Source organism: Dromaius novaehollandiae, chromosome 5, assembly GCF_036370855.1.
Source record: "Dromaius novaehollandiae isolate bDroNov1 chromosome 5, bDroNov1.hap1, whole genome shotgun sequence".
Lineage (NCBI taxonomy): Eukaryota > Metazoa > Chordata > Aves > Casuariiformes > Dromaiidae > Dromaius > Dromaius novaehollandiae.
Window position 1 is genome coordinate 36,022,376 of NC_088102.1, and position 27,445 is coordinate 36,049,820.

General features: G+C 43.1%; 1 protein-coding gene across 1 annotated transcript; it reads left to right on the forward strand.

The window, feature by feature from the left end:
- Positions 1–8,009: 8,009 nt before the first annotated feature.
- GREM1 (gremlin 1, DAN family BMP antagonist) lies at positions 8,010–18,803 on the forward strand. Its single transcript, XM_064512436.1, has 2 exons — positions 8,010–8,411; positions 15,095–18,803. Exon 2 carries the CDS (start codon positions 15,096–15,098, stop codon positions 15,648–15,650), a length of 555 nt encoding a protein of 184 aa, XP_064368506.1. The 5' UTR covers positions 8,010–8,411; position 15,095; the 3' UTR covers positions 15,651–18,803.
- Positions 18,804–27,445: the final 8,642 nt, after the last annotated feature.

The following is a 27,445-nucleotide window of genomic DNA, read 5'->3' on the forward strand; positions in this document are numbered from 1 at the left end:
CTTTGGTTAGATCAGAAGAACAAGAAATAGCTATGAGGGGGGTTTTGGGGGGGGGTCTTTTTTTTTATTTTTTTTTTCATGTTGTTTCTTTTTTAAATGTGTCTGATAGCTTTGGGTAATGCCAGCTCCCAAGGATTCTTTCTTCTAAGTGTTTTATTATATTTTTCAAAGGAAAAATACATATTTTTTACTGTGAATTCATATGTTCATTTTGAAACCATGTCAAGAAATAATAATACCTCCTTCACGAAGAGTCTAGTTCCATCTGGTTCAGAACCAAAAAACCCTGCCACAGTCTGATCTGAAGTGTGATTGATTTGGTCACTTGCAATTTCACTTCTTTACTTACGTCTTTAGTGCATTAAGACTTCCTGGGGAGGGTGGAGAATGATGTTTACACTCAGACTTTTAAAAAGTGCATCCAAAAGCTCAAAGTGTTTGGTGCCTGATTCATTATAAACACCTAGAGGATAGCTCCTGACCTATTTACAGAATCTCTCTTAAAACCAAGTGATTTTATGCTTTTCCAGGCACTTTGAATTCCATGTTACTAATCAATAAATAAATAAATCAAACCACAAATGAAAGCAGCTGATAAAGAATTAATAGGCAGTGTGGTTAATTGCAGAAAGTAAGATCTTTCCTATCTTTACATCTCTTCCATGACTCTGAATGGCTCTACAAAAAGAAGAACGACATCTGTTGCAGTTATATTTGGGGAATAATGTGCAAGAACTTGAAAACGCTAATTAGAATTCAAGATACTGTAAAAAAAGGAAAGATCAATGAATAAATATCCTACTGCCCTTAGCCGAACAGGCTAAACAGGATACTTTTGACAAGGAAACAGACGAAGCAAAACAGAACAGTTGGAAATATCAAGAGGAGATTTGGCCCTAGGTTTGCTTGTGTAGTTTCCCAGAAGTGATTTTTTTTTTCTTTTGGCAATTTTTGAAAGAGGAAATTTTTGGTAACCATACAGATAAAAAGTAGACTTTTATTTTTGTATTTTATTATTATATTATACTTCTAATTCTGTAGCTTTGTAAAGTTTTGAATGCTAATAAGCACATCAACTAGAGGGCCCTTTAACAGGGGAAAGACATATATAAAAATTGGTTTGGGTCTTCTAGAAAGGCTCGCCTGACTCAGGCCTCTCAGATTATTGTGTGCACTTCATTTTATACACTCCAAATAGTCCCACTGAAAATGAAGTCAAGAATCTGGCAAGTCCCTACAGGACCAGGGTCTGAAATTAGAGTCCAGCAATGAAGTTAAGTATGCACAGAAGTCCACCTTTCTTATCAAAGCACTTAACTATATGTTTGCATTTGTGTGTACAGTTAAAATGCTATTCAGATCAACAAAGACTGCTGAACTGGAACCTTATCTTTAGCAGTTGTTTTAGATAACCACAACCGGTTAAAACACTTCTTTGTCTGCCTTTAGATGTTTTTTTTTTTGTCCATAACAGTGAAAACTTGGCTTATTCACTGGAAATATGATTTTTTTATAGCAGAGAATCACGAAGTTAAAAGGCCTTCTTCCCTATTAAAAGCTTTTAGACATTTAAAAATGGATGCATTCAGACTCCTACACAGACACAAAAATGAAGGCAAAAGTTTTTTTTTTTTTTTAAAAAAAGATCATCTTCCCAGATTAATTTGAATTCTAACTCCTGTTGCTAACTGCTTATTTCACTGAAAGTTTGGTACCTACCCAGCTTTAAGGATTTAAGCCAAAATGATTCTGGCTCCTTTGAAAACTCTGTTCCCTATTGCAGTTTTATAGGTGGGGAAATGGAGTCATGAGAATATCAGTGTGAGTTTAAAAAGGAAAAAGGGGGGCGGGGGGTTATTTGTGCAGGTCTTGTCCTCAATATATAGAGATAAAAAAAAAAAAAAAAAAAAAAAAAAGGAATGAGCAAGAATTCTGTTTTTTTCTACCTACCACTTCAGGAACTGTTGTATTAATATTAACTCAGAGAAGTGGAGAGCTGATACTAAAGGAGCACAGTTGTTTAAGAGCTCTTTCCTTCCTATAATACCGTAGCCATTTTTGTCACACTGGATTTCAAATACAAAATGCAGAACTTCTACGCAGTCCACATAAGGTTTTGTCTCAACCAAAAAAGAGATTCAGCTTCTTCTTTCCTGCAAAAAACTTTTTTTTTTTTAAATCTGGTATTCTGTTTTTACCTAGATATTGCCAGGAAAAACAGAAAGAACAGATAAGATTTGATTTTTTAAAGAGGGCAATGGAAAATAAACAAAACAAAACAAAGCCCTGAACCAACACGAAAGCCTTTCAAACCTTCTTACATAATTAGATAGCGCTCCTTCCTTTATTACTCCTTAATTTTTTTCTTTTGCTACAAGCAGCAAGTGGCAGAGTCAGGAGAAGGCCCACGTTTCTTGAGGTCCAGCTGCCTACTTGAATCAGTAAGCTAACGTTGCCTGCACCGCGGGTGCTGTACGAAAGCTCCCAAACTGCCGTGCAGAACCCCTTTCTCTTTTAGCCTGCTGAGAAACGGTAACATCCCCAGTTACAGGTGGTTCCCAGCAACAAACCACTTTTCATTATAGCAAGAAAAGAGTGAAGAGACTATTTTGATGGAACCGTATATATCTATATGTATCTTAATAGCGTTATGTAATCTGTCTGAAATGTTACTGTCAGCGTGTGGGATGTAGCAAGGAGTGGGAAAGGAGTCTTTCAGTTTTACAGCATAACTGGAAACTGCATTTCATAGCTGTCATATCGCTGGAGCGAAAAACATGTCAAGCTCCTTCGATGACTCCTTTCATAATACCCAGTTACGACTTTAGACTAAGGGCTGCTTATACCCACACAAACTCAGTTTGCTTAGCTGAGTCACTTCGTGTATCACGTTTCTCCAGAACTATCCTGAAAGCAAAGTATATCAGCAAACACCTCCTTTCCTTACAGCTACAGATTGGTAAGACAGCCTTTCCACAGAAGAAAAAGAAAAGCAAATGCATGTGGGCAGAGGAATTTTTCATGGGTATTTTATGGCTCTCATTTTCTTGTTATATTATTCTATAGCCATCGAATACATAAGATGCATCAAGAATATTGTGAAAAGTGTTACAAAAAGTTAGGTTGACAAATGATACTTCCGCATTTAGCATGAAGGATCGTATTTGTCCAGCCGTCAAGCTTCACCCTAATAAAACAAGGTTTTTTTTTTTTTTTTAATCACTTTTGAAAAATAGTCACATATGGATTGTATTATATGTGTAGGTGTTTTGGGGCCAGAGAATATATTTTGTTCTATTTCTGCAGCATGTAGTACAGTGGAATTGTGGTCTGTGACCGTGGCTTCTAGGTGCAGGCATCATTACAAGCCCACAGCCTGAAGCTACGCGTATTATATTCTAAACAAGAAAGCTTTTCAGACATACCAGGAGGCCATATTTTTCAGAGTAGGATCCTAGACTTTAAAGTATTTAGATGCTTAAAGTTAGTGATTTTATCTTGAAACCTGTTTTTCTTTTGACTTCCATTGTTTTATTTCTGAACATTTGCAAATTAATGTATGTGTATTTCCAGATGAAATGACATTTTGAAATTTGGGCGGGGGGTCAAAATATTTCATTTTCAAAGAAACCCAAAATAAACATTTCCCTTGCTTAATTTTCCTCTCATTCAGCTGATGAAAATCTATACATTAAAAGGATGTTCTGTCAGCCTGAATCTAAAATACTGTTTTTCAGTAAGTATGACATTCATGCAATGCTTTCTTCTCAGTCTGCGAGGTGAAGCCCCCCAGACACATGGATATCAATTCCAAAATTCAAATAAGACGAAGATTTCAATTTCTTAATTAAATTGAATCTTGCTAGAGTGAAGCACAAAATGATACACAGACCACTCAACGCATGCTAAATATAATATTCCTTATTCTCCAATTCATGGATTACTTCTGAGACACTACTCATCTCACCTCCCTGGAAAGCCAGGGGAACCGGCTCTGCATACCCCCAGAAGGCTGACAGCCCGCCCAACGTGGAGATCCTCACCTCTGAGAGCGTGTGCTGCAAAACGCAGTCCTGAAACAAGCCCTCTGTGAAGCGCACGCATCTTTCGTCACACCAACTAACCATTGCACCGACCCGCGTCACCCTGCCCCGCCACCGCACACCTTCACGTCCCTCCGCGGGTGGCAGATGGCAAAGCAGCGGGCAACAGGGACAGTCAAAACTCGCTTCTAACGTGGTCGCCAGCTCAAAGAGAAGAGCTAAGGTGGTGCTGGGCAGAAAGCTCGTTCCTTAACATTTTGCTCCCTGATTTTTCAGAAGTTCTTGCACCACTGCAATCTCGAAAGGCAGAAAGCACAGCAAAACATCACTACCTCTGTATTAACAAGAAGTTGAGGCACATGGGTAAGCAGGTATATAGATGCATATATTCATCTATTCTGCTTTTCTGCTTCAAAACACATAAAGAGAGTGGTTTGACACTACTCCTTTTGAATGTTACCAGAAGGAAGGAGTATCTCAAGTTGCTGCCTTATATAAAACACTGAAACCATGGGCGATTTTGTCACCAATGGCTGAATTTTATGTATTCTTTTACGTTTTTTTTTTCCTGTAAATTAGTGCCAGATTCACAGCCCTGTCAACCAAGCTCCTTCCTCTTCTTCAGAGAAGAGTTCAGAATACCAACTAAAGCCGTTCAGATGTGCCCAGTCTCCCCCAGACAGCTTGCCTTACATCTGACCTAGAAGAACATGCCTAGGAGTGAGAGACATTTGATTTCTAGGCATATTAGGGCCAGATTCTCAGCTGGCATAAATCAGCTACATCTCCCTGAAGTTATTATTAGCTATTGCAATTCATTGAAGAAAAGGATCTGGCCCCTGTCAGTCTTTGGCTCCTCTGCAAAGGCTTTTAACAAGGTGCCAACTGTCCTGACAATGAGGATATATTGAGTAGCTCTCAAGTTAGCAGCAGCAGACATGAGCCCGGCCCAATAACATTTTCTCTCTGCAAGAATTAAGTACAGCGCTTCTTTTAAGTTTAAAACAATTCTTACTGTTCCACTAAAACAAAGAGCAACTCATACAATGAATACCAGCAAGAAATGGGAGAGGAAATTTAAAAAACAAAAGCAAAAAACCCCAAAACAATAGTGAGCGGGTAGTTGAATCCAGTCAGGTTCATAGTACACACAGTTACGACCCTGTGACATCCAAACTCTTCAGCTCAAACCCACACCACAAAAATAGGCATGTTCCCCCTAGGCTTCTGCTCATACTAAGTAATTACACAAAATATCCCCAGCAGAACTGCAGCTCCAGTTAGCGGCACTAGCTAGAGCATCGACAGAATTTGAAATGTGGATAAGGCTGAGGGTGGGAGGAAAGGGAAGGCGATTTTCTTTTAAGCAGTGGGTGCCTGTTTAGCCAGGAGACAACAGAACCTGGTCTCTGGATGAGGTCTCATCTTTGGAGTAAATTCTGAGAATGTTTCATTAAAGAGTCCCGCAGTAAAAGTGATACAAACTTCCAAGCTGGAAATGATCTGGATACCTGATGTCAACAGAACAACAAGTCTTTCCCACCTCCCCTCAATCACAAAGAAATAAAAATAGACATAAGTTTTTCTTCCTTTTTACAAAGTCTTTTTTTCCCCCTAATTCTACCTTCATTCAGCCCAAGCAAGCAAACACAACTAAAATGAAGCACTTTTTTTGGTCCCCAGTTGGCTTATTTTTACAAATGAGCAAGCACAAATCTTGCAGGAATACTTCTACTTTGCAATGATCAGAAAATCCTGAAGATTTGTCTTTCTGGACCTGAGATGCTAGACTTGAAACACTGTGGATTAAACAGAGGAAAATAAAGCAAACGGGAAAGTACGGCAGGGAGCATTCACCAGCAAGAAATCAGGAGAGGTCTTGAGGAGGAAATACAGCTTCCACATCAGGAAACACACCCTAGAAAATATCTTGGTTTGTGTTAAGTTAAGCTGAGACCTACTCCCTATCCGCCTTTCCAGCCAGACGCTCGAGAGCGGCGAGGCACTGAGCAGCGGAGATGACCACCCTCCAACAGACGCCTGCAAGCATCGTCGCCTAGCGAGGTGAACGCCAGAGCTGCGTGTGAGCTACATCCCAGAAAAACACAGCGAAGAGGCAGCTCGCCTGCAGACCAACGGTGACCCATGGAAATACACGCGGCGCCAGTGCCGACATCGGGCACAGGCAGGAGCAGCGGCTCAGGGCAATTGCAGAAAGAGCTTCCTCCCACAGCAGCCAAACAGGTGCACTACGCAGCTTTCTCGGAGAAGGAGAAAGACAGAGGGGAGAGGAGGGGAATAGCCCCTTTACCTACACATGTGAGTACAGCTACTAGCTTACCAAGAGAAAAAGAAAACGAGCATAAAGTCTGCTGACATGCTGAGGGGTGAGACTTGTAGCTTTCTGTCTGGACTCACAAGGGAAGCGCCCTAGCTAATTACAAACATCCATGAAGGTTAATAGCACTTTTCTGAGCAAATTAAAGAAAAATCCTGAAAACTACCGAAGCCTCTCTTTCCATCCATCTACATGTCACTTACTGTGATTTTTTGCCAGTAATCCTTCCTCCCCACTGTAACCGAACTGCAGCAGCCCCTGCACACTTGCACATTTTCTGCCTCATGCTGCCACCTGCCATTACACCACAGCTGCTTGCCCTTTTGCTTCTGCAGCACTTACACGCACTGCTGGCCAAGCAACTGAGGAGATTTTTTTTTCCCCCAGGTTATCACTAAGCACAGGTGCCTTGTTTTCTGATTTAAGGCAACGGGCCCAATTTACTAACGTGCTGAGCGCTCCTCTCTGCAGCTGGCACTAATTGGTGCCATGCTCTGCCCTTGAAGAGCAAGCTGTTGCTAAATACTCTGAAAATTCAGAAGCTAGGCATCTTGCCTAAAACAGCATCCCGAAAGTAGTAGGTCCGTGGGTGTTAGCTTGTCCTCCACATCTACATAAACCAGGCCAACAGCAATCTCCGTTTGCCAGGCGAGATCCGCAGCGCTTACAAGAGGCCCAAGGCATGCGATGCCACCTGCACCGCCGGCTCCCGGCGGCCGCGGCCCGTCGGGGGCGCTTGTGCCCCGCGGGCCGGCAGCGCCCCGGGCACCGCCGCTGCGCCGTGCCCCCCGCCCCAGCCCCGGCCGCGCGGCCTCCCCGCTCGGTCAGCGGAGGGGTCAGCCGGCATCTCGGGCCGCTGCTGCTCCGGGCGCCTCCTGCCCTCCGCGGCGTCGCGACCCTCCGCGTTACCGGCCGCGGCGAGGCGAGAGCCGGTGCCGGAGCGCTCGGGCGCCGGGGGTGCTCGGGCGAAGCCGGGCGGCCGCACAGCGGGGCGGGGCTCTCCGGGCTCTCCCGCGGCCGAAGGGCTCCGCTCCGCAGACGCGCGGCCCCGCCAGCTGCCGCCGCGCAGCCCGTCGGCGCTGGCCCGCGCTTGGCGGCCGCTTGGCCAGCGCAGGGCCGCCGCCTTCCCCGCCCGTCGCGGGCACGTGCGGAGCCCGCAGCCTCCGCGGGAGACGCCGTGACGGGAGGGGAAAGTCCCAGCCTAGGTGTCCCGCCTCTCGCGGAGCTAGAAAAATATCCCTCATTGATAAAGAGCTACGAGCACGGACGCAGATCGGCAGCCACATGTTTTAATCCCCTCCCTCTCCGCCCCGGTTTTATTGACAAAGCTGCCTAAGTCCGGGCACATTTGCGGAAGGCAAACCCCAGAAGTTGCAAGTTACGCTGGGGAGGCTCGGGAAGCTCGCTGCCTCCCCGCTGGCCAAAGCAGGCCGGGCGAGGGGCTGCCAGCGCCGGCTGTGCCCGCGGAAGCCGCCGCCCGGCCTGCTCTCGGGGCAGGGCAGCGCCCCTGCGCCCGGGCGGCTCTCGGCGCGGCTGACGGCCCAGCGCGGCATGAATGGAAGGGGAGCGGGGCGGGGGGAGAGGGAGGGGGAAGATATTTAACTCTTCTTAAATGTCATTCTTTAATGGGGATGGAAAATGTGAATTTTCTGTGCATTCCAGGAACAATTCCTTGGGGGGGGGGGTGACCTTTAGCACTGACTCTCTTAAGAGAGGAGAGTAGCCGAGTGTTTATCTGGATGACTGAAAGCTTTCCCTGGTGGAAGTTTATGGAAGTGTTAAAGGGGGCGGATAACACGGGCTTTGGAGGCGCTTGTCCAATGATCTGGAGGGGCTTGGAGTGCAGATCTCAGCTGGCAGGCATTTAAATGGGAGACAGCTCGGCGCTGCTGCAATTTGTAGGCAGGATCCGAGGCTCCCTCTCTATGGACTCCCGGGCCGCTGCGGGCTCCCACGCCACCCGCTCCGCCGAGTGACCCGCCGCGCCGCGCCGAGGAGCCGCCGCGCCGGGGGCCGCCGCCGCCGCGCAGGTGAGCCGCGCCGCGCCGCGCCGGGCGCCAGTGTCTGCGGGAGGAAAAATTTGCAATGCCCTTCTCCCACCTTCGGGGGGGATGGGAGGAGCCTTTCCTCGGTGCCGCGCAGCACCCGCGGGCGCCTTAATGTAGCCGAGAGTGACTCCCGTCCCGTCCCGTCCCGCCTGCCAGACGGAGCGGGGCAGACACCGCGGTGTTTCCGCCGCGGTACTGGGGATTAGGGCGCTGTTACACCCCTCTCCCTACACAAACACGGGGATTGCAAAAGCCCGGTCAGCTCTGCCTCTCATCTCCGCCTACAGCATCAGTCCCGACAAATTGGATGCGGCGCCCAGCCGGCACACGGCAAAACCCCGGCCCGGCCTCTGCGCGCAGCGGGGCGGGGGCAGCTCCCAGGTGCGGCCGCGCCGCTGCCCGCCCCGTCCCGTCGCGTCCCGCCCGGCCGAGCCCGCCTCGCTGGGCCCGCTCCGGAGCGGCGCGCCGGCCCCGGGTGCCGTCGGGGGAGGCACGGCGGCTCTGTCGCCGCGCTCAGCTCCTCTCCTCTCCTCTCCCCCTGCCTTTCCCTCCGCCGCCTCCCCGGTCCTCCCCTCCCACCTGACCCGGAGCCCTCAGGGGTTCTGCTGCCCCGACGGCTCGCTGCCTCTTGCGGCCGCCGCTCCCGTAGCGCCTCCTTTCCCCTGCTAACGGGCCCCGGGAAGCAGCGCGCAGCGCGGGCGCTGCGACGGCGCCTGGCCCGGCCGGGGCTGCCCGTCCCCCGCGGAGCCCGTCCCGCAGCGCGCCCGCCCGCGGGGCGCGGAGCCCCGCTGGCCCGAGCTCGCCTGCGCGGCGGGACGGGGCGGCCGCAGGGGAAGGTTTGTTCCCTCGCCCGACCCCGACCGAAGACGGTGCCCTGGAGCGAGGCCCGGCGGCTCGGCAGTCACCTCCACGGGGCTCGCCCTCCGCCGGGCGCGCCCGCCGGCACCAGCCTCCCGGGAAGGCACCCCGGCCGCTGCCGCCGGCCCGCCGCGCGCAGTGTCCGTGTCCGTGTCCGTGTCCGTGTCCGTGTCCGCGCCCGCGGGGGGTCGGGCCCAGCCGGCGGCCTCGCTGCCCCGACGGCCCCGCTGATCCCGCAGCGCTGCTGTGCGCAGCCGACCGGGGTGCGTTCAGTGACAGCCCCGTCTTACTGCGGCGGGGCCCTCCCGTCCCGACCCGTCCCATGCGGGGCCGGGCGGCGGGGAAGGGGCGCGGGCCGCCCCCAGCGCCCCTCCGCGCCGCGCTGCGCGGCCGCTGCCCCTTCTTCTTAGCCCCGACGTCCCTCCCTGGCCGTCGGCAGCGACTGCCGCCTCGCTCCCGGTTTCCTGTTTTCAGTTCCTCCCGCTGAAATGAGCGCAAGCCACCCCGCTTCGCTAGTCAGCCCGGGGACGCGGTAAGGCACGGGAAAACCTCTTCTCGCCTAACGCAGACGTCCCTGAAACACCGACGTGCAGTCTGGCCCGTGCTGCCTGCTAAAATGCTGCTGCGTTTAGTTACACATTTGGTGAGACGTGCGGAGACCTTTGGGTCTAGTGCCAGTAAACCCTGCGCCACAGCTCGCTTTCAACTACACGTGATGATTTGTAAGGAGAGAAACTGCCGCTTTCTTTCCCCGCTTCGCACTGTGCAGAAACAGCCTGAGATGCAACGAAGTAGCATGCAGCTGTTGAGACACTACAGAAACCGTGAAGGGCGTCTGTGCCTGCATCTTTCTGTTCCTCTTTAAGACAGTCCGAGCTGTGCTAGGGCATTTATTTTTCTCACAGCGGTGTCACTGAGACAGGCACAGCTTCCCCTGAAGACTCTCTCCCTTTCAGCACGCATCGCTGTTCGCGGTAGCAAACCTGTTTTGGTGTTTTTACAGATCTGTGAGCAAATCTCTTTGGAGGGAGCTTCAAGAGTGAATCTGTGTAACTCCATGGGCACCTCCGGGGCGATCAGAGTTTGGGTTTGGCAACAGCCATGCCCACCATGATGTGCAGCTTCCCCTTAACCCTGTAGGATGTCCTACAGAGAGATACTTCCTGAAAGGTGGAATTTTTGAAGTTCTCAGTTTTCTTTTTCCTGTACTGCTCTCTGTGTTCATTGCACTTCTCAGAAAAGCCGTCTCCTTGGCTCACAAGAAGGAATCATCTGAAATGGTCATGTATCCAAATTCTACCAAGGAGAGATGTTAGTTTTGCTAGCTTGGTCTTGGAAAACATTATGGTTCTCTAGGAATTGCCATTGCCATGCCTTTTTGTGTATTTAAAAATACAGATCGATGGACTATAAAAACATTACGTAAGAATATTTCTGTAATTCATATGTAATAAACCAGGCATAGAATTATTCTGATCCTTTGGGACATAAACTACTTCGATTTTCTCAATAGTTCAAGTGTTGTGTTTTGTCTCTTTGGCTGGTATTAGAAGCCACCAAGTATGTCTATTTTATTAAGGTCTTCTGCAGATGATTTTTCATGTTTTCTGTGCAGCACATGAGTCCATGGCTTATCATAATATTTTCCTAATAAATATGGTTCACAGATGAAATTTTGGGCCTACTGAAGTCTGTGAGAATTTTGCTGTGTATTTCAACAGAACGAGGATCCCATCCAGCATGTTTAAACATGTTGCTCTGTGCTAAAAATTTCAGTAATAACTTATGACTCTGCCTTGGAACTCGTAGGGCAATGCTGTTTATAAATTGACATTTGGAGATTCTTAATTTATAGGAGAAAACATCTAAACTAAAAATTTACAACTTAATTGTATTAAGTAATAAAATAGAAAGGGATTTTGCTTCTATATGAACTGATGCTAGTATTAATCCACAAAATTCCTCATCTGCCTTAGATGATTAGATCTCAGACTCTAGAATATCCACAGATTTGGTTATATAATTGTCAGGGCCTAATTCTGCTCCTGTTTGAAGTCAACAATAAAATCGATGATGATGAAAGTAGAACTCTGAACTCAGCAGTGAAGTTTAGAAAGAATAGATTTTTGAAGTACTTTGTTATTCTTTAGAAAAATAAATGTTAATGCTCTGGATCTCTCAGTGGATTTGCAGGAAAATAAGTACGAACTGAACTTGGCATTTTGTTCGTAGTCATCACTCAGTTCAAAGGGTTCTCAAATCAGCATTCTGATTTTGCCAATGCCTCTGCAAAAGCCAGTATCATCCAATTCGCTCTTGAAATTTTTGCAGAAATTTTGAATATAATATTTTACAGCCTGATTCTGCACAGCTCCTACCCAAGCTCTGGTGTTATTACTTGTTCAGAGTTACGGGTGTGAAAAAGAGAAGAACATTTACTTAAGGAGGGTTTTCTTTTTGATAACACTTTGGGTATGATGACACTGATTTTGTCACTTTATCTTGTACTGTTCCTTGTTCTGATTTTTTACAGTAATAAAAAAAGATGTTAAGGAACTCTTTCTGAAACACTAATTCATAGAAGGATGAATCATTCCTGTCCATAACGTAGCCAGAGGTGTAGTCCTCTCTCGTAAGCAAATACCCTGCTTTGGGACCAGAGATGGTGCAGAATCTGGGCATTGCATTTTGGCTGCTTTCCTTACTGAGGCATAGCACCTCCTTTTTCTTTGCAAATTGGCTTTTTAAAAAAATAATATTAATTTTTAATAAGGGTTTAATAAATTACTATCAAAGAAGGTTTCTGCTTGAGCCCCTATTGGGGTCATGAAGCTCACACAACCGCTATATGCGGGTCTATACTTAAACTGTAATTTAGCCCCAAATGATTGGATTACTTTTGCTCTTAGACATACTTTGGAAGTGACCATAACAAACATTTTTGCTGAGCTGCTAATTTTCATTTGAATCACAATCTCTTTTCTATGCATCCAGTATAGTCTCCACCTTTAAGGTTGTAAACCAACACAGTGAAAAATTTTCTTTCCTCCCCCATTTTAGGATTATATTTAAATACATGCTTACATTTTCTTAAGGTTAAATAAATGCTTAATAAAGATGCATGAATTTGGGAGACAGATCTTACAATTGTAAACATTACCATCGAGTTTTCCCTAGATTCCTGTCCCAAAGTACACTTCATTTTCAGATGACTAGACCTTAAATGACTGTGTAACCAGCTGTGCATTTATGAAACAAAAAGGTGGAGCACTATAACCTGTTTTAGAAATAAAAGTGGTTCAGGAATATGTGTATTGGCAAAACATCAACTGAATTATGGGACACTAAACAAATACCTGAAGTTTCCCGGCACTGCTTAGAAACTGGCGTTTTATTTTCTGTTGCATGCATGGCTTTTTTTCCTTAAGGCTCTGGTGCCATGTTGAGTAAATTAATATTGATATTAAAATACTGTCGGCATACAGTGTCGGTACACAGTCACCAGAGAAATGGAAACAGCTCTGGAAGAAGTCATTCTCATCTCGAGGAAATAAGCACTGTTTTATAACTGTCCTAGTCTTTAAAAATTTTTTTTAAAGAACAGTAAAGTTAAAAAGAAACGTGTTTAAATAAAATTGAGATTGTAACAGAAAAAAGACAGCGAAAGTGCAGTCCAAGCTCACATGTGATACTATGCTGTGTGGGTCTTCAATTACAATTCCCAATGGCTTTTTTTCTTTCTGTGTCAGAGCTGTTAGGCTATTAAAATCGTGTGTTCTTTCTGTACAACTTTTCATTTAGATGTTAAAAGCAGCCCTTCCGCGTTGTCTGTGGGAGCCGGTTATAGTGTCATTTTTACACCCCTCTCTTCACGCCTGAATCTCCTTCCAAGTGCACTGGTACATAAACCCACACAAATAAAACAAATGCATATACTTATCACGCATATTATAAATTCTAGGTACGCTAACAATCCATAGACAAACACAATACTATATTCACAAGCAAGTCCCTAAATATGATGGAGAGCTCCTGTAACACTTTTCCACCATTATAGCTCCTTTCCCAGCCCCTTCAGTGAGAAGGGCTTTTTGAACAGCATAATACAAATTTTATTTTGATTTGGTGACTGGAAAGACCTAGTAACTGAGAAGTTAGTTAACATACGCCTTTTGCAGCAGTAACAGTCATCCTGAGCCACTCCTGAGGCTCTACATTGCCCCTGCAGAGTTGGCATCCAGCTGCTTTTCTGCCCAGTTACGTCGCTTTAGGCAGAGCAGGTAAAATAGTACAGGAAATTCCCCTTAGTTTCATGTATGTTTGCTGGTTAGTAACATAAGCAAAACTCTTCAGTTGAGAAACTGTTTGGCCCTTTAGTGGTAGAGCTAGTCAAATAAGGGATACAACTACAGCACTCTAAGCAGGCAGAAGAGACCAGCTTCCCCTTTTTTCTTCCCAGTTCTTCCCTTTTTAATGTATACACCTCTTTGACTGCTTGCAAAAAAACCCATGAAATAGTAGAACTGCAAAGAGCCCTTTCCAGGGGCTTTTCCCAAGCCCCCCCCCAGGAGGATCCTGAGTCCCACCCCAACTCTCCGAGCCATCTTGCTGGCTGCCGCAGCCCTCGCGTTCTGAAACACCACGGAGAGTGTGGTGCTTGTGGAAGGTGTGATGAGTGATGACTTTCTTCCCCGTTTGTTGGTGTCTTGAGCTGACTGAGCAGCCAGAAGATGTCAGAGCTTTGGGAACTACCAGAAATGATGGAGAAAAACTGGACCACCAAGAACAAGGAAGGAGAGAAAGGCTATTCCTACACCAGTAATTAGGTTTGGAGCAGGAGTGCAGTTTTGAAGAACCTCATTGTCTCCACTTACTGCGCTTGAAGTGGTTTTGTGTGCACAAACTACATTCTTGTATGCTACAACCCTTCATGACTTAATGTGATGCATGAAACACTGCTGTCCTCATATGGCCTCTCAGTAATATGCTGTATATAATGACTAAAACTCAGAGATATCAAAATGTCTTAACACTGTTCAACTGCATCTGTCCAGGACTGCATCTATCATGGATTCAGAGTAATGTGTGAAAAGGTGTAATTTGAAATTAAAGACTCATCCCTTTTAGCTTATACCTATATCTTCTTTTATGTTAGTTGCCTGTCTTGTTACACATCTCTTTCTTACCTTAGGCTTCATTACACTTGGACTCAGTGGATCAATACAGTGCAGTAAGAGAGAGCTTGGGATGCTGTAATTCAGACAACAGGTGGATACAGTATGCACATCGTATCTTGTATGTATATTATGCAAGAAGCAGTACAAAACTTCTGAGTCTGACTTAAGAACACATAGCTGGAACAGATCTCCTGAGTCAAAGAGTTTAGCTCTCTGGTACTGCAGACAACCATTTCATAGAAATCCTGATATAAAATCTGTTCTTCCACCAGTGTAAATCAGGAGCAACATCCATAATGTCAGTAAGATATAAGAAGGGAATGGGAACTCTTAAACAGGGTAATATACATGGAGAAAGGAGCTAGAAATAGATGCATGCTACACAAAACTAAATTCTGTTTGGACTTGCTTTAACCTCTGACTTTGAATCACCATATATGGAAGTTTTAACTACCTGGTAATTCTGAAATAGCTTTCCCGCTGGTAAAGACTGAATACTTATCTTGTATAGGTGTATACACACATATGCACACATTTCTTCTATAGACCTGAAGATTTCCTATATATGTGACTTGTGATGATGTCTGAAATCCACAACTGTGCTTTATTTCCTCAACCTCCTCTGTATAGGATGGTCCGCATACTGTGTGCCGTCGGTGCTGTGTTTCTTCTGGTGGGATTTCTGTTACCGACAGCAGAAGGGAGAAAGAGGAATCGTGGATCTCAAGGTGCTATCCCTCCTCCTGACAAGGATCAGCCCAATGATTCAGAGCAAACGCAGACACAGCAGCAGCCGGGCTCTAGGCAGCGAGAGCGAGGGAAAGGCACTTCAATGCCTGCCGAAGAGGTGCTGGAGTCTAGTCAGGAGGCACTGCACATCACCGAGCGCAAATACCTAAAACGGGATTGGTGTAAAACTCAACCCCTCAAACAAACTATCCATGAAGAAGGCTGCAACAGTCGTACCATTATCAACAGGTTCTGCTACGGCCAATGCAATTCTTTCTACATCCCAAGGCATGTTCGCAAAGAAGAAGGCTCTTTCCAATCTTGTTCTTTCTGCAAGCCCAAGAAATTTACCACCATGACTGTTACACTGAACTGCCCCGAGCTTCAGCCGCCTAGAAAGAAGAAAAGAATCACCCGCGTTAAGGAATGCCGGTGTATATCTATCGACTTGGACTAACCTGAGGAGAGTATTATACTGACTGCCCTCGGACCGTACGCAGTCATTGGTAGTGTGAGAGTGAGTGGCACAAACTAGCATACTTTCAGGGCTGGACACAACTGAGAGGAACCTAGTGAATTATTTGAAAAAAAAAACCCCAAAAATGGACATAAGGGAAGGACATGCATGTGTGTGTTTGTGTGCAAGAAAAAAAAGGAATGTGTGTAAGCAAATAGATGCATGTTCACTATGGTAAAATTCTTTTTCACAGGGGTATGAAACATTAAAATCTATTTACCCACAGGCTCAACATCACAATAATCAGGTTTCCTAGTGCACATCCTTAGTTTTCTTCCTGTGCATCCTTTCCTAGTGCACTTACTGGGAAAGTGGAGCTGTGGCTTTTGCTAATGTTCACCTGCCGTGCTATTTGCTTTTATTGTATTAAGAGAAACATCACAGTGAGTGGACAATAAGTTTGAAAGCATGAATCTACTCTTAAATATAAAGTAGGCTAAAAGCAGTTAAGGCATAGCAAAACATCACGGAAAATAACAGCTGTGTCGGGAGTTTCTAACATGCTTCTTCAAAAAACCACTGTTCTCCAGAAGCCATGTTGGCAGAACAATGGTGGGAAGCAGGAGTATGAAAAAAATCAGTATAGGTGGATAGAAAACACAAGTTAGCAGCAAGTTAGAAGGAAAAGGGTCGAAGTAAGTAGATGGGGGAATACAAATGGGAGGAAAAAGAAAGATACATAAATAGCAAGACACAGAAAGAGATACTGTCTTCTGTTTACGTTTTGCTTTAATTTATAGACTTATTCATATATTACATAAATTAAAGAGAAACTATATACAAGACTATAAATATATGTCTGAATTCTAATGGCGATGTTGAGCAAAACCCATTCTTGTGCCACTAGATCCATTGGATGTCTTGTATTTCAGATATCAGTTATTCTTCATATTTACATATATATATATACACGCAGTATCTTTTACTCACTGGTATCTATACAAGCACACAGTGAGTATGCCTACTCCATTGTGTGTATCTGAACTCTCTGCTCTTTTTCACACACATACCACAGCGCAGAAATCTTGCTAACCGAGATCAAGTACAAAATGGCAGTAATTTAGCACATAAAGAGCAAAGCAAAAATTAAAACAAGCATCATGTGACTGCAAATGCAATAACCACACAAGAGACAAAAGACACGACATCCATGGCTAGTAAACATTGCCTTGTTATTGTTATTTTAGCTCTGCCACAGGCATGCAGTTTGTTGAAAAAGACATGCAGAGCTTTGCCAGCAATAATCCTCTTTTTATATCTTTTACCACAGGCTTGCATTTAAACAGGATTTGGACTAAGTAAAGAGAATTTCCTGAAAATTAAAGGCTAACTGCCCCTCTCACTGGGGGGCGGGGGGGAACGGGACATGAAAGGGGACACACGACTTCCAACAGCTCCGTGTGCCTCACCTGTGAGATTGTCCCGCGTTTTCTGTCCTTGGGGAGTAGGTGCTGAAGCTAGAGCAGAGCGTGGCTTTGGACAAGCGCGCAGAAGGGCCCACAGAAGAAGCTGCTGCACGTAGGTGGCCCCGGGCCGCCTGTCCTGGGAGGCAGCCGCCCTGCCCCTTCGCCGGGGGCGGTGGGAGCGAGCCCTTGCCTCGCGGCTGGCTCTCGCGGGGTGCAAACCCTCGTGCTTGCCGAGGCGCTGGCTTCTGAAGGAGCTGCCGCGTCCCAGCCGCGAGCCGTGCCTAGGGCACCCTGAGAGAAAAGCCCGCTCATGGTTTCACACCCAAGAAACTGCGTGTTCCTGTGCCGACTGTCTCAGGTAGCGTTGGCACTGGGCCGTAAGGCAGCCTCTGCTGACGTGAGCGACAGGAGAGGCAGGTCCACGTTAACTGTGCGATGGGGCTTCTGCAGTCCAGGACTGCGTTTGCCATTCAGCCACGATACGCTTTGGTATCTGCTATCGGTGCTGCTGCTCTTTCTCACGCCAAATGCCTCTCTCAGCCACAGGCTGGTTGTCCTGAAGGTATTTCTGTCCATTGAGCTGTGAGGAAGACATTTCTGCTCATATTAACATGTCCAACAGCAAAAATGTACAGTGGCATGTCACAGATGCATAAAATGTGCAGTCATTATATTAAAGCCACAGCCGCTACACAATGTATTGTGCAATTATCAGCCGTATCCTACATCTCTGCAATTAATGTATTTTTACTGTAAAATACATTGCTATCAGGTCTGCATCTGTAAAATTAAGAGATTGCAACTCATTGTTTTGTGTTATTAAAATGCATTGCATCTGGTATACTCTCATTCAGCAGGTTTGACACATTTATTCACGGATTTTAAAATCCAGTTTTAAAATCTGGAATTACAGGAGGTAGATTTCCACTGTGTGGAATGTGAATAGTTAAACAGAAAGATATGGATATTTAATGTTATTATTAATACAAATCCTTTTTCAAAGATAACTTACAGGGGTTGTTTTCCTTTAAATTACTTTTTTGAGTTGGTTTGGAGGTGCAAGGGCTGATCTCAATCTTTGCTGAAAGTTGTATACTAGCTAATGTTTCTGCAGTAAATGGGCAAACCTTAAGAAAGAAATTTTATCTTCATTCGAAGCTGATAGCAAAACTCCTATTGTCTTTAACAGTGATAGGATTTCATCCTAGGCTGCTGTGTCTCTAAACCCTTAGACATTAAGCAAAGCTTTAGACATTACTAGCTCCTTTATTTAACATTAGGTTAGCATTCTGAAGGAAAATTGATCTTTGTGTTCCAAAACAGCCTATGCATAGATCACAAAGGAACTCCCCTTGAGGCAGATCCCACCCATAAATATGTAAATTTTATACAAAGAACTTTTATGAATTGCTAGTTATTGCCTGAGAGTAAGAAAGTTCTGCTAACTTGCAATTATACAAGATATTTAATATCAACCACAATATGTATTTAAATGTCTGCTTTATTCTAAAAACAATGGACTATATAACCTAAGGCTGCGGTATTTTCATGCTCGGTCTCACAAAGCAAAACTTGGTTTAAAATGAAGTTTTAATTATTTTGTAACTGAATAGAATTGGAGTTTTTTCTTCCCAGCATTTTGTACATCATTTTAACTACTAGTAACAAATAAATAAAAAAATCTTCTCCAGCCCATTTCTATTGGTTTTTTTTTTTCATTTCTTCCTTAAATTTCCATCTCCTTCTTGATCTGTTGTACTTTACTCTGACTTCTGTGGTTTCTTCTAATTATAAAATGGCTGACATTATGACAGTGAGACACAGAGACAAGCAATGGCACCATCATTCACCACGGCTACTTCAATAAGGTTTTTAAATGAGCTCTGTCACTTCCCCCTCACCCTTCCACAATTTATAGAAGGAAAATCTCAATCTTTACTTGCACTTTTCTCCTTGTAAACCGTATAGTGACATTGCAAAATATAAATCAAACTTGAATTGTTGTAGAGTTAAAGTTGGATTCAGTGAGCCTGCCTTACACCTTACCTCAGTTTTCTATTTATGTGTCACTCCCACTTTTACAAAAGTGTAGGGACCACTTTTGCAACATAACGCTTCTGAAGCTGTAAATAGGAAAAGAGAAGACGAAAAATAATGATAAAGAGTACATAAAGGTTTGTCATTACCTTTTAACTTCTCCATCCCTGCTGATGGCACTTAAAGAAGGCCAGCACTGAGGAAAGACCGCAACCACGGGGAATGGATTACTCTGAACTTTCCACTCAGCAGGTGGGAGATGGGCAATAGCAGTGTAAATTATATCATTCCACCCTGCCACTCTGTCAGACCTGTGAGGGAATCAATCGGTCAGTCCTGGTCCCTGCGCTAACCTACTGTCTTCAGTAATGGTGCCATTTGCTGCCTTTGCGATGAGAGCTTCTCTGATAGGGACCACCATCTCACTGGGCGGGACGGAGAACAGTCTTTCATTTCACACAGTCCTCTGAGCAGAAATAAAATGCCAATAATTTTCAGAGATATACCTTTCAGTTCAAAGGAATGACAATGGTGTAGTTAGATATACAATCTTATGAGTGACCAGCGAGGCAGTGTCTTCCGTTAGCACACACAGACAGCCAAAGGAAAGATTCAGACGTCCAGTTTCCAGTTCTGAAAAGCAGAGTGGTGACAAGATCCTGTGCGTTTTTCTTCATACTAAGCCCCTGTGAGATGTGGAGCTGACCAGTCTATGTAGTACTGTTTGTTTGTGGCTTTTTAGGTCTAGCTTTTTCTGAAGGCTGTTGTTTAGATCTTCGTTCACTTCTAGCTTTTCTGTGCTTCCAAAATTTTCTGAATCATTATTTCTAAAAGGCAATTGATCTGTTCTGGTCTGAGACACGGGTACAATTGGACACAGTACATTTCAATGAAAAGATATGCATATATATCTTTATTTGAAGATTTAAAACAAAGAGAAAAACAGAGAAAAACCTCCTGGACTTACCTTTTCAGTACTTTCTTGTACTATGGTGTTATTATTTATATGCTAATAAAGAAAGACAGTCATTATAACTTACTTTTGGCCTACGTAGCAACTTTGAATTGAAGATGCATCCACTGTGAAGTCCCATGTGTTTTGTAGATGGTGACACTGAACAAAAGAAGATGAGGGAGAGAGAAAATCCACACATCTTAAGTTTTCAGGGAAATAGAAGTAAGACTTTTTTTCCTTCCTCCCGTAAGGGAGGCTAGATTTCTGCTTGGGATTCCTGTCAGTGTGTGTTCTGATACCCATGTGCTGTGCAGTTGATTTGCACACACGTAATAAGACTAAGGCTTCGAGAGCATGTCAGATCTGCTGAGCATGTGCAAGACAGCTGAGCAACACATGCGCACAGTAGGTATGGCGGGTTCTGGATGGGTCAGTGGAACAGGCAGCATCGTGGCTCCACTCCAGCTGCCTGTCAGCAGCATTGCCTGCGGAGGAAAAAGAACATTGCATTTGCAGAAATGATGCAGTAATTTACCCTCTCCTGTGCAGAAAAGGAAGCACTGGAGAGTGGTACCCTTGGGGACTCATGTTTCTTTGTGCTGTCTCATATACAAGCTTGAACCAGAGCCATTAGTTCCAAAAGATTTCCTGAAAAAGAAACATCAAGTCATTGCTAGAAGGATGAGACTAGCATGTACATTTGCTTAGCCAGTGTTCCACTTACACACACTTTTCTTCTCTTTTTAATGAACATAGCTCTTATTCCCTCCAAATGATTCAAATGTGCTTCAGAAACCACTTCATTAATTACTGAAACACAATAGTCACTTAATAGCAGCAATACAAGGTCCAAAATTATTTCTGAGTAATTCTGCTTACCTGAATAGCTGCATTAATCAAAGGATTTTAAAGGGAAACGCAGGGAGTGTAAAAATTAATGTCTATTAGGATTCAGTCAAAACACTGGAGATATTATTGCTACAGATTTTTAATAACCATCAGATCTTGGCCTTAAGGTATCAAAAGGATTAACCATAATAAGACTCAGACACCTTGCTTTATTTTTTATTTATCAGCTGAGACGTAAACTAGAAATACACAGCAATATACACATATCACAACCAATCCCAGTAGTGCAGATTTCTGATGCTACCTTGTAATGCAGTTTCATAAAACCATCTGAAGCCTGTCTGCACTGGCTGCCTGGGAATGTAGCTGATGACTTAAAGGTGCCCCTTGACAATGTGTGGCTTCTGGCTGCCTGAAGTCATCCCTGTGCTTTTATGGGTGCGGGGGGAGGAGTATAGAAATTTTAACTGTCACTTGCTCACTCTCCTATTATTTTCTAAAAATATTGGAAATAAAATTCATAATCTGCTGCTTTTAAGTGACTGCGGAGCAAGATGTGAGGATCAAAATATATATCAACATAAAAGAAGAGTTCTTGGGATCACATTAAAAAATAAACCTCTAAGTTGTAATAAGCAATAACTTCTCCTTGCTGCGATACAGATGTAGGTCACATAGCTTGTGGATGAAGTAGAGAAGTTACACTGACTCCCAATAAAAGTTCTGCAAATAAAATTTGAAATGGCCATGTTTGCGTTTCTTTTTTAAAGAATGCCTTATGGAAACAGCTATATTCCAATTCATATTACAAGAGATCAAAAGAACAAAAGTTAAATTAGTATCTCCATCTCTAGAACAATTGAGATCTATATCTAATCCTTCTGCCTAGTAATATCAATATGGATTCCAGCAAGAAAGCAATTGGAAAGAATTAATATCAGTTACAGCTCATCTGGGACATGAACACTAAAATTCATTAGTCATAATTTTATAGTTATTGCATGGCATCACTACAGAGCACTACTAAGATGGTTTGATTTCCTTAATGATGAATTTGCAGACTTTAATATTTTTTATTTTAAGCTAAACCTTACTGAACCTCTATGTTTTGTAATTAATTTGTTGAGATATGAAGACACAGTCTCTTTTATATGTAAATTACTGATACGTATTCTCAAGCTTAGCTTTGCTTAGTGTTTTCTTCCATCCGGGGAATAAGAAGTTGTGTTATATAGATATAAAATACTTTTGATATTTATCTCTCTAAACAAACGTGCCAAAACCAAGGAATGCATTAGGTATATTTTAGAAGCCTGAAAAAGGTACATTTGCAAAGTTTTTACATAGAAGTATGGACCAGTGTGCCAAGCTTTTTAACAAAGCACTTTAATGAGTGATTATTATAACGTAAAGTCAACAATGAAAATAATCACAACAGTGGGCATAAAGAATTCATTTTTCAGGGAGAAACACAAGGTTGTGTGTATTCATAAAGTTTATTTCTAGACAATTAAACTTAATGCCAAAGAGGAAGGCTAGCTGAACCTCTCCCCTCGGGATCTGAAGGACCTTGACTGTCCCTCAGGAAACAGACGTTCATGAGGAATGCATATTTCCATTTTTGATGTTAATTTGTTTCAACTCCAAATGGATGAAGATGTTAGTTTTTGGATGTTAGGTCTAGCAAATAAAAAGGGGAAAGAAAACTATGTGTACAATTGAAAGAACTTACTGAATGGATCTAAATCCTATGGTAGGTAATTTGATCTAATTTTTGCAGAAAGGCAAATGCCAGATGTTTGCTCCACTTTGATCTTCATAACACTTTAGGCAGCAGACAATAAGATTGGTTTAAAATTTATTGTCTCTTTGATTTCTCCATTCTAATGCTTTTTAAATTCTTTACACAAGACAGATCTATATATAGGCAACTGGGGTGGCATCAGAAGAGTTGTATACTTAAGACATTCATGAAAAACTCAGTGTGGAACACTGCCTTTTTATGCATCAAAACAAAGCCAGATTTTATGCAAGCAACATTCAATTTTCTTTTTATTATAATGTTTCTTTTTATTTTGCATATGAAGTTCTGACTGTCGCATCTGTGGCACAGCTCTTTATACAGCTTTTATCTTTCAATAACCTTATTAGAAGTCAAGACAATATATTAAATCAACAGTAAGCAGCAGGAGTTGAAAGAAAAGTTAATCCATTTCCTTGCATTGGGAGTGTAATCTACATAGGTCTTTAATTTCACTACGAAGTTGCTTCTAGGATTCTTTGTGTAGGGAATATGTTTTAAAAGGAAAGCTGCCCCCAAATGGACAGCAATGGAGGCCTCTGAGAAACTGTAACATCCAAGAAGTCTTGTCTTCGATTTGCATCTTCATGTTCAAGGAGGCCATTGCTCTGTGAATGTGGGCTGAACTCAGCTTAAGGCTTATTATCAAGTGGTCTCAGGTTTCTAGCAGAATGTCTCATATATTCACTATTACTGAGAAACAATGAAAGGCAAGTGAGACTGAGAACAAACGGAAGGGAAAGAACAGTGATTAAAAAAAGAGCAAATAGAAAAAAGTCCTGGTATGTAGCCTGAATGTCTTATCACAATTCCCTGGCACAGTTCAGAGCCATCTGTCCCTTAGATCCATGTATGATGTCTCTAAACAATTATTTTCACTTTGCTCAGCCCATTAGTCTGAAAGTTCAAAAAGTCAGAGTCAATTTTCCTCTGAAGGAAATTCTGAACTTTGCCAACGAAACTCTCATTGTTTAGCCAACTGATAGAATAGCTATCCTGGCAATATTTTTTAAACAGATAGTGTGGAAGGGCTATCAGAAGACACCAACCTCCTTACTCCTCTACCACCAAGTTTATTTCCTGCGATAATGTTCTTTCTAAAACAAAAGAAAACTTATAGCATTCAAAACGAAATATTTCAGTTCCATTATCAAGAACAAAACATAATGCACAGGTGCATGATAATAAATATTCTTCTCTTCTTATCATGTTACTGTGCAAATTGAGAAGACTTCTTGTTACCTCACCTCAAGGCAGAAAGAGGCTGGGAAAAGCAAAAATCTCTCCCAGTGAGAACTGCCTTAGGTCCAAATGCATCTTCATGCCTCATCTTTGTTTGCCACACCTCCGGACCTAGAACATCTAGTCAACTATCGTTATTTATTATAAATACATTGAAGTACTGTTTGCATAATTTCAAGGCATCTTTTGCCAGTCTTCTCTTAGACATGAATATGCCATTTGTACTGTTAGAGAAGGGGTTATCTGAATAGACTGGACAACTAAGTCACAAAACATGGATTTTTAAATTGCATGTGATTTCAATTAAGAAGAGTGCAGAAGCACTGGTTTCCTAAAACTGGCATGATGTTATGACACTCGGAAAATCTATTGCAACACTAGCCTTTGTGCCTTGTAATTGAAAGGTGTGCAAATGCTCCCTGATGAAATTTAATGGGAGCCACACAGGGAAAGATTTTAGTCTCCACATTTATCTTTACCAACACATGGAACCACCTTGATCTGTTGTACTCTTCATGGAAGAAAAAGGTAGTGTCTATTTCACAGGATAGGATAGGAAGTAAGAGTCAGTGTGATGGATGGTGGGAAGAAATAGAGGGCAAGAGGGAAGAAATATGAGAGTTAGGTACTGATCTCAAAGATGAAGTCTAGTCTACTGTCAGAATGTGTATAAATAGCTTATTAATAACAGGAGTGATGTATTGGCATTAGCGCGAAAATAGAAGTATACTCAGTTTGAGAAAATGTTATATTGTGTTGCCAGAAGCAAGCCATCTGTGTAGGGTACACTTTATATTTGTTAGATATGAACAGGCTACACTTATCTTCAAATACAAATCAATTCCTGTGAAAACATTCATTTGCCTTGAGGTGTTTACCCAGGAGATCTTACTGCAGTAACCTCTGCCATCTCTAGCAAATCTGCCACGTTCACTCACTGGGGGCATGCCTGAACTTCAGTGTGGTATATAAATTGCAAATAAGCTTTAATCTAGCACTGATTTAATTGTAAAAGCCTGAAATTAATTCTTTAACTAATCTCATTCAATGAATGAGATAAATCCTGCTTTCTGTCTCAGCATGGAGAAAAGAAGAGTTATAAGGCAAAATTTTTCCTTTAATGTTCTATGAAACACCATGATCACATCATTGTTGAAACTACCAACATTTATGAATAACATGCTATTATCCCCCCCAGTTCTCTTCCCACTTAATGTCTGCCCCAACAGGCAGCTCAGTTTCCATCTCAGACTGATGATCATATTGGAAAATGGAAAACCAAATCATTTGGCAAGGTGATTTTGAGGAGGGGATTTTCTTTTCTTTTCCTTTCCTTTCTTTTCTTTTTCTGAGAAGAACCCTCTACAAAGTCATTTCCTTGGTGCTCCTTCCATCTTGTCCTTGCTGACAAGAGACTGAGTTCAGGGAAGAGTGCAACATCAGAAATATATCTGCAGTGTATCCTGGATATAAATTCAACATCTTGCTGCTGAAATCTGTCACTGTCAGTGCCAGCACAACCAATATCTCTTGGGAAACAATCTGGTTTATTGTTCCATTCGCAGATTTCTTTGTGATGTTTAGGAGCTGCTTCATTCAATGTTGCAAGTCTTGCTTGATTTAGGCACCTAAGTCTCTTCTCTGCTTATTTTCAGTAACGGGGAGTTCTTTAATCTGTTATTTCTTTTCCAAGTAAAGTCAGTATCGAGCACTATGTGTTGGTTTGGGGCTTTTCAGATTTCTAACCTTAGTATTAATTCAATTTGCTACTCAACAACATATTGCATGACAGCTATGGAAATAGCTTCTCTACACTATGGATTGTGCCTTGAAGAATAAACAGAGCAGGGAACAGATTCAAGTGAAATGCTGTAAAGGAGCAATGGACTGTAGTCTTTCCTCAGGGCTCACTGTATATCAGAAGTGTATATACAGTTTTCATGCAGGTCAAAACAGCCTGGAAAGTGGGGTGGCAGACATAATTTTTCTAGCTTCAGCCTTAGTCCGTTTGGCCTTGCATAAAAAGCTAACCTTATAGCACAGTCTCAGACAGGACTCGTTTTATACATAAGGCAGAAGCTGCCAAGGCTCATATATAGGGCTGTGTTTGGAGAAGGACTTCCATAATGTAAGGCCTGGAGTGCTTATTACCCTCTGAGTTGAAATCGGATGTTAATCCCCGAGGCACAGGTCAGCACGTCCGTCATGCATAGACGAGACCGTCTGCTCCTCTCAGTTGGAGAGGGATGTTATTTTCTTAAGGGGCAGGATGTTATTCCTAGAGGTCTGCCCCTTGGTAGGGTCAAGAGTAATATTTTATGGTTAATGTTTATGATTAATTTTGGCTGTGGCCTTTCCTTTCAGAATTTCTGTGGTGTCAGTTCAAGTTGGTAAGGGGGAAGCTTGACAAGGTTAAGGCGTGAACCGTATACTCACTTTTCCTTCCAAAATAAACACTACAACAACAATCCACATGGGAACCAAGCAGCACATTCCTAAATCAAACCAGAAGATGCACAGAGGGGAAACTAAAACAGTAGGTTCCAAGAGGGTGTTCTTTTGCCTTCTTTTTTTAATCCAAAGGATACGTTTTCAGAAGAATGCCTTGGGAATTAGCTCAACACAATCCCAGGAGCAAAAAGGGCAGTTTGGCATCAGGTTTCTTGTGCTCACATTGCTTAAAAATTAGTATCGCCTTTGCTCTTTTTCTTTCAAAAAATGTCTGCTAAAGTAAGGTGAATGATCCTCAGTTGTTCAGTGCTGCTTAAAGAAAAAGACAAACTAGAATCGCTGTGTGATGCAAGTTTATTTTGAACGCACTTTAATCTTGCCTTTGGAAAAAATCCAGATTTTCTGTCTAGCTTGGAATAGGATCTTTAGATTCATATACGAGTTGTTCTGTTTTTAAGAATCTTAACTCTTCTCTCAATTTCTGAAGACTCTGATTTCGCTTCACATTTTTCTTAATGTAATTGTTTCACAATAGACTCGCAGCTGGATTTGGTTTGATATTTTAGAAGATACTTAAGACCAGAAGAAATCGGAAATTTCTTTTAAAAGCTTAAGGTGCATTTTCTGCTCTCAGGACAGTGTATGGTCCCAGAGCTTTCTTTCTGTGGCAGTATCACCAAATGGCAAGCAATGAGTAGGAAAAAGATGTATTCTTGTGATATTGTTATAATTTCCAACAATATATTATTCTAAAAGCAATAAAGATGACAATTTCAGAAGCATGTGCATGAAGAAGTCTCAGAAACCCTTCTTGGATCTGCATCCTCATTTTGGAGTTGTGGAATGTATCATAAAACAAACAAACAAAAAGATCATTATATGAGAGATTCTGATGATGACTTTAAACCAGGAAACAAGAAAGTGTTCACATGGCTGAACACTTCCTTTCTTTCTCTCTCTCTCTCTCTCTCTCTGTCTCTTATTTTTCCACTAG